We start from the raw sequence: 14093 nt of genomic DNA on the forward strand, positions 1-14093 counted from the left end.
AAACACGTGCAATTGAAGAAAAGGATTTTGTTGGGGTAGGAAGTAGGCTGGCTTACCTAGGAAAAACTGGCAGACTGCCTGGTGGGAAGGAAGTGTCTTTGTGGGTTTGGATTCAGGGAGTTGTTTTTGGGTAAGAGCAAACAGTTTAGATTCTAAACCAGCGGTTCTCAACTTTCCTAATGCAGTTCCTCATGTTGTGGTGACCCCCAACCATAAAATTATTTTCGTTGCTACTCTATAACTGTAATTTTGCTACTGTTATGAATCGTAATGTAAATATCTTTTTGTTTTCCGATGGTCTTAGGCGACCCCTGTGAAAGGGTCGTTTGATCCCCAAAGGGGTCGCAACCCACAGGTTGAGAACCGCTGGTTTAGATGAAAATTTGCTCTAGTTTTTTTTTTCTTTCTTTCTTGGATGGAATTGTCCATTTTCCCCTTAGAGCTTCTTGGATGTATATTTCCTATGGAACGTTTTACATATTGAGTTGATTTTATGGTTGTAAAGCTGGTCTGATCAATTGCTATATAGCACTTGTAGTGGATACCTGGAAAGTAGAAATGGAGGCCATAGTTACCTGGTTTTTGGACTTCTGAGGATCACTGAAGGCATTTCTTATGCATTATTGTTATTTTTAATAATCAGTTATGAACCTGAACATGTGGTGGATTCTTGACCTATTTTTGCTTGTGCTTAATTTGGCTCACCACATGTTAACAGACAGAGAAGAAACATTTCAGAAAGCCTGAAATGAGCATAGAATTAAGTATACTGTGGAATCCATGAAGGAACAGTGGCCAAAAAGTTGTATTATTGCCCTTGAATATGAATGTTAAAACTTTCCCTGGAGTCCATATTTCAGGAGGTATTCTGTTGGGCAGTGCACGTGATTAAGGTCTTCTTCAGCATCTATTGGGTTGTCGGAAAAGTCATGACGCATTTTTGCAACGGAAAACAGAAAAAATACATCATGACTTTTCTAACAACCCAATACAATAGAATCTTAGATGATGCAAGAGTCCTTAAAGCGTTATCTTGCCTCATTCCTGTCATGGTGGATTATAACATCTGGACCCACGTAAGATAGATTTTCCCATTGTTTTGTTTTTATGATTGTGTGGGGGCTTTGGAGGGCCTCAAAAAACAGGTTATGGTTTAGCCTTTCTTTTAAAAGGCTGATGGTTTGTTCTGTGTTGTAGCTCACACTGTGTGATTTTACATGTGTATTAACAGTGACAACCAGCATGTAAGAGAGGACTATGATTCAGATCTCAGAAATGTTGCTCTGGGTCAGATAATATGCTCTCTTATTCAGAAAGGTACTAGGTTGCTTATTATTCACTAGTGAAACAGCTCAGAGTTGGAAAGTCTCCCTGTCAAAACTTAAAAAAAATAAATAAATCATCTCTGCCGTTAGAAAAGAGAGGGAGCACTTTCCCATGTCTACTTTAAGTTGAAAAACACTTTTAGGACTGATTGGTCTTAAAGAGACACTCGCAGTGCTGCCCTGAGAATCGGAGTGAGGCTGCTCTCTCTGGTCAGGATTTGGAAACAAACCGCATATCTTGCAGATCTGGTCCCTACTGGTTAATTCAGAAAGGGATTCCCCACCTTAAAACGATCACTGACAGGAGTGACTCTAAAGCACATTCATTTCCATGCCTCTTTGCTCTTCCCAATTACCCCTTCTTGGAAGAGTCACTGAGGCCTGGAGAAGTTGATTCCGAGGTCACAGACGTAGCAGGAGAATAGGGAAGGATGGGGCGGAGGAGATATGCTTGCCATTGGTAGCATTCCATGTTTGAGTGCAGGGGCTCCTCTAGGCTCTTCCTTTCCTCCACTGCCCTTCTGCCCACCTGACAGCTCCTCTGTAAGCCTGGGTCCTTGCCACTGGCCCACGAGAGGTGGTAATAGGCAGGAAATATGTACACGATTAAATAGCATTGAACTTTGCTTTATGCAGCTTCTCTGAGTTTAACCGTGCTGATTATTACAAACATTTCTGGACTATAGGTGTTTGCACACTTGTGAAGTGGGGATGGAGAGGGAGCAAAGCCAGAACAGATAAAATCTGCACATTGAAAAACCAGCTTGAATAATTGAGAATTGTCAGATATATTTAAGAACCACTGCTTTAAATACTTCTGTAACAAGTTGGGGCATGAGGTGAATACACAAACAAATATAGGGCAGAAGACCTGAAAACACTTTTCTTTTGTGAAATTGAGAAATGGGGTCCTGAATGGCAGCCATGGCAGTAACAGCCCATTGTGTTATTGAGTGTTACTTGGCTTATTGATAGTGACACTGTGATAGATAACTCACCTTGGCAGGTGATTCAGATCAGCTTCAGCTTCTATCCTGAGTGTAGTGCAGATATTTATTGAAAATACAACTTTTAATTCCTGAGTCTTTAAAGATTATGTGACAGGCTTGATAGAGAAGAAAGAACACTTGCCCTGTGTGGGATGTAATTTTTTCTGTGAAGTTTATTAGTGGTTAAAAGCAGCATCTTAGCTGTACAGTTATTGCGCAGGGTGTAATAGAAACAGCCTTATAACCTTGGACAATTCAACAAGTGGCTTATCATTTCAGACTTCATTTCTTGTCTGCAAAATGGTACTTACTCTATTGAGCCCCAGAACCATTCAAAACCCTTAGCTGATTGAGCCCCTTGCAGACTGTTGCTCTTTGTTATTTGTCTTTGTGTTTCCAGTGGGTGCTCAGGAATGGAATCATCCAAGAAAATGGTCTGTGTGAAAGTCCTTTGAGAATTTGTAACATGTGATACTTGTGTGAGGTTAAAAAAAATTCCTGAAAGAGGATCAGTTGGACAACAAAACAGTAATGAGTTTTTAAGTTCCAGTAAGAATGCTTACTGGTCCAGAATGATTGGGGTGAGATCTGCAGGAGATGGCAGGAGTTGTGTCTGCATGACCGAGAGCGCAGGGTCCTGGGATTTCCTTTTCTTGGTTCCTTGAGGCTGCCAGGCCTTTGCTTTTTCCTACTTTAACTAGGAAAGATGTTTAGGCCCTTAAGCTTCTGGCTGGCATTGCATTTGATTTCTCTTAGTGTTTCTTTTCCCTACTGTTACTAACAGGATCATCTTTAAGCGCTCCTTTGCGATTGTGGAACGTTTAATTTGTTTTGTCTCATTTTTATATTAGCCCATTGCTCCTGAAAGGCCTTTGAGATGTATATAAGGTGCCAGCACCTAAGGATGGAAATTGTTCATGTGGAAACAATGTATAATTATATATAAGTCTGTGATACTAAATACATTTCTATGATCCTCAAAGCTCAAGTAATGGTCCTTTCCAGCTTTCCACAAAGCATCAGAGGTGTAGGCTCTTTCTGTTTTTTTTTTTTTTTCCTCCCAGCTCAGTCTCTGTGTATTAAAATTAGCTTAAAAATGAGCTCTCAGTGTGTAGGAGGCTCCCTCAAGTCACTGGGAACCTGGGAGAAGGGCACAAGAAAGACACTCCCCTTCTCCCCCCGCCCCAACATGGAGCCTCTCTGGAGCTGGAGGTTGAATTGCAGTTCCAGACAGGTAGATCCTCACGGAGCTGCATTTGTGTGCCAGGCAGTGTTCTGGGCCCTGCCTTCATGGAGCAGCCTTTCAGTGGGTGATATAAGTGAAAAAGTCACCTATAGGTGATGCCAAGTGAAAAAGTCACCTGTGGGTGCCTGAAATAGTCCTCCCTGACCTCCACAACGGAAGGGACATTCTTCAAGTTAAACCAGGATGGAAAATGCGCATGGCGGTTGGATTGTATGAGATCGTTTCCCTCCCTCCCTTCCTCCTCCTCTCCAACTCCCAGGGGTTGTGATTCATACTCTAAACTTGGAGGGCAACACTCAGTGCTGACCAGGAAGTGGCATTAAAAACCATCTCTGGCACCGGAATCTTCTGAACACCTGGCCTCTGAGTGAGAGTGTTGTAGAGGAGGAAATATCATTGGGGTTACTTTCCATGCAAACACAAGACTCAGTGTGGAAACAAAGCATTATATATAGACTGCATCTGAAGTGAATCAGGGCCTGTGTCTACAGGATGGATTTATGCTAAGAAATAACATGAAGGCCAATCAAGGTTGCTTTGAAGTAAATTGCTGCCTCCATTACTCTTCCCTGATTCAAACCAGTTATTTGGTGGCTGGATGAGGTGTTTTTCCACAGTGGGCAGTGTAGGCACTAGGCCTGGGAAATGATTCCAGGGGCATGTAAACACAGCATGGGCTCATCCTTCCACAACCAGCACCATGGTTCTCTTAAAGCGTGTTTGTGTGTGATGTCCTAGTTCCTGATAAGAGCTCTACAGTATGTCTGAGCCATAAGTGGGGGGTTTCTTTCCATTGGCTACCTCAAATGTTTATTGTGCTCCTACTCTTTGAGGACCTGCTGGGCCTTTTGCTGGGGTAGGGGTAGAGGGGACCACAGGTTGTTTTTTTTTTTTTTAGGAATAAGGCATGCATATACACACACACACACACACACACACACACACACACACAGTAAGTGAATATATTTGTGTGTGTGTGTGTGTGTGTGTGTGTGTGTGTGTGTGTGTACACGTGCTTTCAAGTTCTTAGGAAGGCTTACTGTTGTGCATTTGATGTGTTAAGTCCTTTGGGTCTGGAGCTCACCATTAGATCCACCAAGAGCTAGTGAAATGTCTTTGAATCAGCAGTTCAGTCTTTGAAGTGCTCCTTGGAGACAAGAACGTGTTACTCTTGTATTTGAGGACAGTGCAAGTAACCCTCATGATCTGAGTCTGTGTGATTCCTGAGTTCCTGCAGCAAGTTCAGATGCCAGGTTATCTAGATTTCTGTGGTTTCTGAGTTTGGGATAGTGAGTAGCAAGCACTGCACCGTTCAGGGATATCATCAGCCTTATCTCAGAAAATGTATCTAAATTATTCAGTTTTTGAGTCTGGATAGTGAAAGTTGGAGCAATGGGAGTTCCTTGGGCACAGGAAGCCCAGATGTCCTCGCTGCACAGGAGGGTTAGCAACTGACGCTGCAGTTCTACACAGGCTTCGTGGAGGAGATGCACTTGGAACTGGGTCACATGTAGCTGGGTAGAGATGGGTGTAGGTGTGGGGGGCGGCTTGTGAGCCATGTGCGAGAGGAGGCCTGGGTTTGGGTGTTTGCAGAGACGACCTGCAGAGTTTAGGGAGGCGCCTTGAGTGGTGGGGTTTGTTATACCCAAGTCAGGGCAATTCCGGGGAGCCCCCAGGCACTGCAGCAGTTCTTGCACTAACACAAGTGTTATTGAGGAAGCAGTGCTGTGTGGAGAGGCAGGGTGTCACCGTTCTCAGGAGAGAAAATGGGGGTGGGTGGTGCTGGGCTAATCTTGAGGGTTCTGGGGAGTTGCTGAGGAGCCTCTCTCCTCAGGAGCGAGAGCGAGGGCTCACCAGCATCAGACGGGGAAGCTTGGCTGAGTGGAGGTAGCGGTGGCCTGCACCAGAAGGTCTGTGCTTCTGAGCTGTGTTTTGTTTTTTTTCTTAAAGCCAATTTTCAGTTACTGCTCAGAGTATGGAGCTCTTCATACCACCTACACTACAAATTGTCTTCAAAACTTGAATTGGATTCAAGTGAATAATTTTCACCTGGTGTTTGTGTATATTTCAGTTGGTTCAGCAAACATTGAGTTGGGTATGAGTAAAATGTGCATGTGATGTCAGTATTCTTGATGGAACAAGGATGACTTAACAGTTGGAAAAATTTAAATTAAAGCTACCATGTTTGCTGTTAACTAAGACGACGAGCATGGGTTCAGGAAGCCGACTCCCGGGGTTCAAACTGCAGCTTTGTCACTCCTAGCTGTGTGACCTTGGGCAAATTATCTAACCTGGGCCTCATTTCCTCATGTGTAAGAAGGGACTAATAATAGTGCCCATTTCACAGAGTGTTTGTGAGGCTTAAATGAGATGATAATGTAAAGGACTTAGTTTAGTGCCTAAACAGTATAAACTACTCAATATATTTTCATAAAGAAAACGGAAAAAGACCAGGAGCTCTTACCCTGAGCTCCCTTGTGTGACGTGGGTTTTGTACTGCAGAGTGAGGTGGTAGGGTGTGGTGAAAATCTTGGACAGAAGCTGGATCTACTTCTGCTTCTGGTTCTGCACTTGGCTAGTTGTGGGTCTTTACATAAAGTCACTTCATCTCTCTGTATCTCAATTTCCTAACCTGTGAAATGAGTTGTGACTAGATGACAACAACTATGACAATGATGACAATGATGATGAAGACAGATAATAGGTATTGAGTGCTAGGCACTGTGCTCTGTGGTTTGAACACTCTGTGGTTTGAACCGGTTATCTCATGACCACTTTGTGAGTATGTGTTACAGGTGGGAAGCCCCGTGTTACAGATGAGGAAACACCGTTACAGATGTAGAAACCAAAGCTCATACATAGTTCCTTGTCTAGGGTTACCTAGCTATAAAGGTAAAGCTGGCCTCGTCTAATAATCTTAGATTCTATGTATCAGATGTTAGTAGTTCTATAAGTTAGCTGCCTTCTTTTGCATTTAATTTTCTGATCATAATTACACTTTGGCCAATGCTTCCTGTGTTGCCGTAAGGAAAACAGTGGAGAATAACCTTGCGATTTGAGGCTAAATTATAGTTAATAAGCATTTCTGAAATGTCTAGCTATTCCTTTGGGAGTAAATAGTGGGCTTCCCCCCCCACCCTTATTAAATAAAACCTTATCTGCGGTGCTCTGAACTTGTGCAAGTCAAAGCTAAGTGTAAACACTACAATGGTAAGGCCTTTCTCAGCAGAGCTCTCGAATGAGGCCCTTTGCAGCTGGACGTTTGGCTGGAAGAACAGTGTTTTGCAGCTGGAAATTCTAGGTGGCTGTAGGTTTTTCTTAAACACACACCTACCTAATTCCCAGGTGTTGCAGGAAACGGGGGATTGCCATATTTGTTGGTGCTGGGGAGCCACAGAGTTGGGGTTCTGCAAACTGTAGTCATCAGTGTTGGGTTTGTGTTTGCTCTTTCACCTCCAACTTGTTCTCCCAAACCCCACTTTTAGCTGTAGTATGGTGTCGGTAGTTTTTCTGAGTTGTAATGTTGTTTGGGAGACTGACTCAAATAGAGGCCTTGGTTAGTGATTTGGCATGGCCATCCTTTGGCCCTGCTTTGCTAGCCTGGACCTGGCCAGGTGTTCTGGCTTTTACATTTGGGGGAAAGGTGATGTGGTAACAGACAACCTGACAAGTTGCTCAGATAATCTGCTTTCTTTCAGGGAGTAAAAGTCCTGGTTTCAGGAGGCCATGAGTGCCAACAAGGGCAATATAGTGTGCAGGTTTTCCTCCTGGAGAACTTGGAAGTGGGGTCACTGGCCGGGTATGTACCAGAGGATTCATGCTTTCCTCCTGCCTGTGGTAGTGATGTAATGACAAAGGCATTCTTGGTGCTGTTGTATTCCTTATAGTGAGAACTGCTGTGGGTCATTCCAGCTCTCTGACCCCAGTTAGAATATGAATCAGCAAAATTGTAGCTGGAGTTCCAGCAAATCACCTGCCTATCTTTTAACCACTAAGATTTATATTTAGTGACTAATGATCTTGTGCTAGAAGTGCCACCTCCCATGCAAGTCCCCAACCGTCTTTTATTATAACAAAACAAAACAAAACAAAAAACTGGCTCTGAGTAAGGACACAGACTTAGAAATAAACCCTTTCCCCCTCTTTTTTTTCTGTAGGATTTGCCCTCGTGGGATCCCATGGCTTCCTTTACCGGGCTCTGGGGCCCTTTCACCCATGTAAGCAGAGCACTCAGCCAGCGCTGTTTCAGGTAACTTTCCCCATTAAGTTCTTAAGCTGTCCTTGAGTAAACCTCCCATCAGGGCTGAACATTATGGTGAGTAGATCAGGAGTGGAAACCCAGGGAGGTGGACTTGAGGTCAGGGAAGCAAAAGGAATCAGACGGAGCTCTGTCGTAATGTTGTCAGGTCAGGTGAGGGCATAGGTGAGGAGGTGACGTTGCTGTTAGAGGTGGGATAGGAATGGCATACGGTAGAAGATGAAACTTTTCAGTCCTTCCAGGCTTGTAGTGAATCTGACATCTCTCTACCCTATCATCCCCCCCAGTGCATTAAAACCTCCTCTTTTAAGAATGGAATCATTTTTTTTTTAAATTACATGCTTATTACCAAAAACTCAAGCATGATAGAAGTGTGACAACCTCCTCTATCCTTTTAGATGCTGAGCCAGGGGGAGAGCATGGGTTGCATTCCCATTGGCAAACATGCCTTTTGGCCCCATTTGTACACTCATTTCACAAGCATTTGCTGAGCACTGTGCCTGGGATGGTCATGGAGAGATGAATAAGAATTGCTTCCTGCCCTGAAAGAGTTCTCACAGTTGGCCACGGGAGCAAGCTTAGAAACAAATAACTCTAGGAAAATGTGACAAGTATAATAATAGAGGTTTGTATGGTGCTGTGGAAGGCCTGAGACCAGAGCTGCTAATGGAGGAGGAGGAAAGGGAAGTGGGGGCGGCCTTCCCAGAAGGGTAGAGGGAGGGAGGTCCTGTTAGGCCTCCAGGGAGGGCTGAGAGGCGTGGGGTGCACGGACAGCTCCAGGAGTTCCCGGCCAGGGGCAGTGGGAGTGGAAGTGGTTGGACCTCAGAAAGCGGGTAAATCGGGGGCCAGCTTGTTGACAGTGTAGATGGTGGGGAACCATTGAACAATTCTAACCAGGGGAGTATCCCCAGTTTTTTGTTCTAAAAAGAGCTCTTGGTTAGTAGAGTGAGGCGCACTGGGAATCAGTTAAGGCACTAACATAACAATCTTGGTATAGGAGAGTGAGCTGCCAAATTCAGAAGTATTGATGGGGCGGAGGGAGAGCACAGAGGTGCTTAGGAGGTGGTGTCAGTAGGACTTGGCAGTAGTGGAGGTTGTTGGAGAGAAATGTGTATGGCTTGGGAGCTGGAATTTCTGGAGAAGCCATCATCTCAATAGGAAATGCAGCCACAGGGGGAAGATTGCAAGAGGAGGCAGCAAGATCAGTGTGGGACCTCCCGAGTTCGCAACATCTACAGGACACGTTGAGAGTTTAGAGTGGAAATACGGGACTAGGGTACAGGAGAGACTTGGAACCAGAGATGGAATTTACTAGTTGGAAGCAATGGGAATAGATACAGTTGCCCAGAGTAGGGGTGTGGAATGAGAGGAGAGGACCTGGGATTACCTGGGCGAACACCAGCCCTTAAGGTGCTAGCTAGCATCAGGAAAATAGAAATCCCACTCTCACCAGATTGCTAAAGAATAGCTTATCTGCCTTTAATAGGTACCCTTTAAAAATTTTTTTTTCTAGTGGGGAAAAATGCAGTAAAACAAAAGATTGTTACCTTGACTCATTTCTATTTTCTGCTATGTTGTGTCAAGGGACTCCCTTAGCAGACCTACTCACTCATATCTTCTGGTTCCCAGCACCATATATGAGGTATGATCAAACAATACGGTGATTGTTTAAATAAAAGAAATTTATTACAGTAAAAGACACATTGCCATTAATCCCCCTCAAGATACTCCCCTTCGCTTCAAACACACAATCCCATCGTTCTTGCCACTTTCTGAAGCAGTTCTGGACGTCTCTTTCCTGAGTATCTTTAGTTGTGCTGTCATGGCTGCCTCAGTGTCCTGAATCAATTCAAAACGTTTACCTTTCATGGTCATGTTAACTTTGGGGAAGAGCCAGAAGTTACACGGTGCCAGATCCGGTGAATAAGGTGAATGAGGACACACCGTAATGTTTTTATTTGACAGAAATTGCTGTACCAGAAGCAATGTGTGACACAGAGCCTTTCCGTTGTGATCACAAAATATGGTGAATGCTGCTGCCAAGGGCCATCCAATGGAAAGGCAGGGATCTTCAATATAGGAAGCGGCTCATCGAACCTTACTTAGGAACAGTGTGTGACAAGTTTCAGTTTGTTCAGTGTAGTCAGTGGGGTGTGAGCAACGGTTGAGAGAAGGTGTGTTTTAATTAAAGTGTGCTGTAAATCATCCTCCACCATGACAACGCTCCGTGTCACACATCTCTTCTGGTATATGGCAATTTCTGTCAAATAAAAACATTACGGTGTGTCCTCATCCACCTTATTCACTGGATCTGGGACCGTGTGACTTCTGGCTCTTCTTCAAAGTCAAAATGACTATGAAAGGTAAATGTTTTTTTAGAATTGATTTAGGACATCGAGGCAACCACAACAGCGCAACTAAAGACACTCATAAAAGAGGACTTCCAGAACTGCTTCAGAAAGTGGCAAGAAAGATGGGATAAGTGTGTTTGAAGTGAGGGAGAATATCTTGAGGGGGATTAATGGCAATGTGTCTTTTACTGGAATTCTTTTTTTTTTTAATTTTTTATTTAAACATTCACCGTATTGTTTGACCACACCTCCTAGATGAGAAACTTTGGGAATCTGTATTCTGGGAGATCAGGTTTTGCAGGGTAGGCAGTGAGTGAGGTCTGGCCCATACGGTATTCCCTTAATCCTGAGTCCTATGGAAACCACAGGCTTTAAATTAAAGCTGCCATGAATTTGTTGTAACAGAAAATTGTGTTCTCTTTAAAACCCATCCAAACCCAGACCGTGACCTGGCCTCAGAAGCTTTTGGCTGTAAGGAAATTGTTGGGCACATAGACGTCCTCATAGCACCTGACTTTCTGTCAGGGCCCTGGGTTGTGCTCTGTCTAGCATGTTGCTAACGTGTGCACTCTCCCAAGCCTTGCCCTCTCAGAGGCCCCCGCACCCTGATCAGGAGAGATACAGATCTCAGGCTTTCTTCTCTCCCACCAGCACCGCTGGGAGCCTCCGTGCGATTCAGAAGATGACACGGGTGCGTGTGGTGGACAACAGCGCCCTGGGGAACACCCCATACCATCGCCCTCCTCGTTGCATCCATGTCTATAACAAGAATGGGGTGGGCAAGGTGGGCGACCGCATACTGCTGGCCATCAAGGGACAGAAGAAAAAGGCACTCATTGTGGGACATCGAATGCCTGGCCCCCGGATGACCCCCAGGTTTGACTCCAACAACGTGGTCCTCATTGAGGATAATGGGAACCCTGTGGGGACCCGAATTAAGACGCCTATCCCCACCAGCCTACGCCAGCGGGAAGGCGAGTTTTCCAAGGTGCTGGCCATTGCTCAGAACTTGGTGTGAGCAGAGGCCAGGCTGTTGGCTGCAGTGGGGCTCGTGAAGGGAGCAGTTCTGAGAAGTGCATCTTTGCTGAAGGGAAGCTTGGGGCCCTGTGGCTGGGGAGCAGTGTCCTGTCAGAAATAAACATTTTCATGTATGTTTTCTTCCTGAGCTTTCCAGAATGTGGGTGTGAGGTAAATGGCACTGAAGCAGTTAAAAGTGGCCATGTGTGGTCACACAAGATGGCAGTCTTTGCGTGGAGTAGCCTCTGAGCTCCCCTAGAAGTATGAGGCTCTGGAAAAGGGAGGTACAGACCAAATGCCCATTTGTAAATGTACAGTGGGATCTATCACTTCTAACCAGGCAAACTTCTTTTTTCTTTACTGACCATGCCCATCCAAAGTATCCTCTCCCTGCATCAGAGGGCTTGAGACATTAAATGGATATGAAGATTACTGGGTTCGCATGAATAAGAGCAGAGGAACTTGTTATACTAATGGAACGTTGCCGTTAGGCCCTGACAGAACCCGGACAATAATCCTTTCCCGGTTGTGGAGTACCATTTGCTAGGGACCAAAGCGCTCCTCTGTGCCCAGAGCAGAACGCTTCCTCCCTTGACTGCTGGGGAAGTGGACCAGCCCCGTTTTGCAGATGACTAATCTTGGGCCTGTGCAGGTGATTCAATGCCCATTTACCTTCCATTTATTAGTATCCTTAGGGAGGTTTGGGGTCTCCTTCAGTTCCTTTGATGGAACCTCATCAGCTCATTTATGAATTCATTCATTTGTTTACAATATCCCAGGCAATTACTTATTAAATATGCCAGTGGCCTTTAAGAGGTAGAGTAGCGTAATGATTAAGAATGAATGCTCTGCTCTATAGCCAGACTACCTGGAGTCTTATCCTGACTCCACCCTTTACCACTTAGTGACTTTGGGCAAGTTATTTGATGTCTCTGTCCCTCAGTTTTCTCACCTGTAAAATGGGAATATAATAATGGCACCTACTTGATAGGGTTGATGTGAGAGTTAAATGAGTTAGTACCTGTAAGTGCCTGGTGATAATAAGCACTTGAGAGGCGTTAGCTATTTTCTATTATTACTGAGCATGTGCCAGTACTGGGAAACAAAGGTGAGTGTAAGCAGATACGGTCCTTGTCCTCATGGAGTTTACAGTGCCCTGGGGAAAATTCACACAAATTATGTAATTAATCAAGTGCAAATCCCCAAGTGGAACGAGAGCCTGTTATAGAGGGGTTAGACCTTTTCAGTGGGGCTGGAGGCAGCTTCCCAGAAAGGGTTGTATCAGTTGCACTCGGAAGAACAAACAGGCATTGTGGTAGACGTCAGAACGGTGGGTACCTGGGGGTGGCAAGGAGCGTGGACTGAAAAGGGGCAAGAGGGAAACTTACCGGGTGTTGGAATTGTTCTCCATCTGGATCTGGGTGGAAATCACATGGGTGTACGAGTATGCGTTTGCGACTAACTATGGAACTGTGTACTTGAGTGCACTTTATGTACTTCATACCTTATAAAAATAAATGGACAGGCATTAGGTAGGGGAGGGAAAACGTTCCAGGCCGAGGGGAGAGCATGTGCAAACACCCAGTGGCAGGAGGCAGCAGGGTAAGCAGCAGGGACTGGAAGAAAAAGCCAGTGTGACGGGAGCATGGTGTAGGGGGAGGCTGGGGGAGGAGCAGGCCTCAGAAGCTCTGGGAAGGAGGTTTCTTTATCTGGGGCATTGGGATATGGTTGTAGGGTATTTAGCAAGCAGGGTCGGGTGGTGGGAGGCTTGGAGACGTGGTTACATTTGCTCTGTGACGAGGGGCTGAGGGAGGCCAGAAGGGATAGGCTTTGCAGGAGGTTATCTGCAAGATGAAGATAGGTTGGGCTAGGTGGTGGCGATGGAAGGGAGTAGAAACCTTTAGGAGGTAGAGTTGGAAGGTACAGTTGACTAGGCTTGGTGGTGAGGGCCAAGGATGGGTCCTAGGTTTCTGGCTTCCATGCCTGTGGAGAGGCCTGGGAGTGGGGGAGGAAAAGCAGTTGGGGCATCTGATTGGAGGCGCCTTTGAGACACCAACAGATGTCTAGTAGGTAGCTGGATATAAATAATCTCTTCAATTGGAATAGCACTTGGTATCTATTTTGAAGGCATGCATGTATACACATATTCTTGGTGTTCCTCACAGCCCTGAGGTTTGGCAGGCACTGGTCCCATTTTTTAGGCGAGGACACCGAGTTTCAGAGGTGACATGATCTCTCAGGGTCCTACAACTAATAGGTGGTAAGGCTGGTGTCAAAGCCAGATCCTGCGACTTCCAACTCAGGTCTTCCTACAGTGTTACGGGGTCTTTTGTGGTTGATGAGTCCTCGCTATCTTGAGTTGATTCTCTCTAGCTGTGATCCTAGAGGAGAATGACCCGATTTCCCCATAGTCAGTGGGTACACTTGGAGCCTCCTGCCTGCTAAACCTTGATTGCAAGGGAAGTGAAAGCTTTTAGTTTTCTGTCTTCCCGGTTGAAGAGCACACTTCCCCCCAGGGCTCCTCTGACTAAGCTGATTCAAAGCACCTCTGGGTATTTTCAGAGCTAATATCCCTCTCCATCTGGCCTCGGGAAGGGCCAGTAGAGTCTGTGGCTGACCTGCCCTGCTGCAGTGGTGACTGGCCAAAAAGAAGGAATCACCCAAGCCAGGCTTGCTTTGCCCGTGGTGGGTCTCTCGCCAGCTGCAGCAGCCCGGTATCCAGCAAGCTCTTAATTTCTCTGTGTTGGGCTGCTTCCCAAAGGCTGCGAGAGGAAGAGACCCCTGTTCTGAGGTAAAGGAAAGGTGGAGTTGGTATCCTCAGCCTGGCCCCGCCAGCTCAGGGGCTGGGCCTTTGCTCTGACCGGGGCAGCTTGACGTGAGCCACCCTCTAACTGCAGGTCACTTGCT

At 45.6% G+C, this 14093-nt stretch overlaps 1 protein-coding gene across 3 annotated transcripts in view; it reads left to right on the forward strand.

The window, feature by feature from the left end:
* Positions 1 to 11334, forward strand: part of MRPL14 (mitochondrial ribosomal protein L14) — a 12480-nt gene extending 1146 nt beyond the window's left edge. For 2 of the 3 annotated variants that reach the window (XM_019642743.1, XM_019642746.1), the window contains exons 2-3: positions 7718 to 7809; positions 10821 to 11334. In XM_019642743.1, the coding sequence (XP_019498288.1) occupies positions 7739 to 7809; positions 10821 to 11187 (438 nt within the window). In that variant the 5' untranslated portion in view covers positions 7718 to 7738 and the 3' untranslated portion in view covers positions 11188 to 11334. Of the gene's footprint in view, positions 1 to 7258; positions 7360 to 7717; positions 7810 to 10820 lie in introns of all 3 variants that reach the window. The other variant, XM_019642745.1, reaches the window with a different exon arrangement.
* The last annotated feature ends 2759 nt before the right edge of the window (positions 11335 to 14093 follow it).

The sequence above is a fragment of the Hipposideros armiger genome, unplaced genomic scaffold, assembly GCF_001890085.2.
Source record: "Hipposideros armiger isolate ML-2016 unplaced genomic scaffold, ASM189008v1 scaffold_72, whole genome shotgun sequence".
Classification (NCBI taxonomy): Eukaryota; Metazoa; Chordata; class Mammalia; order Chiroptera; family Hipposideridae; genus Hipposideros; species Hipposideros armiger.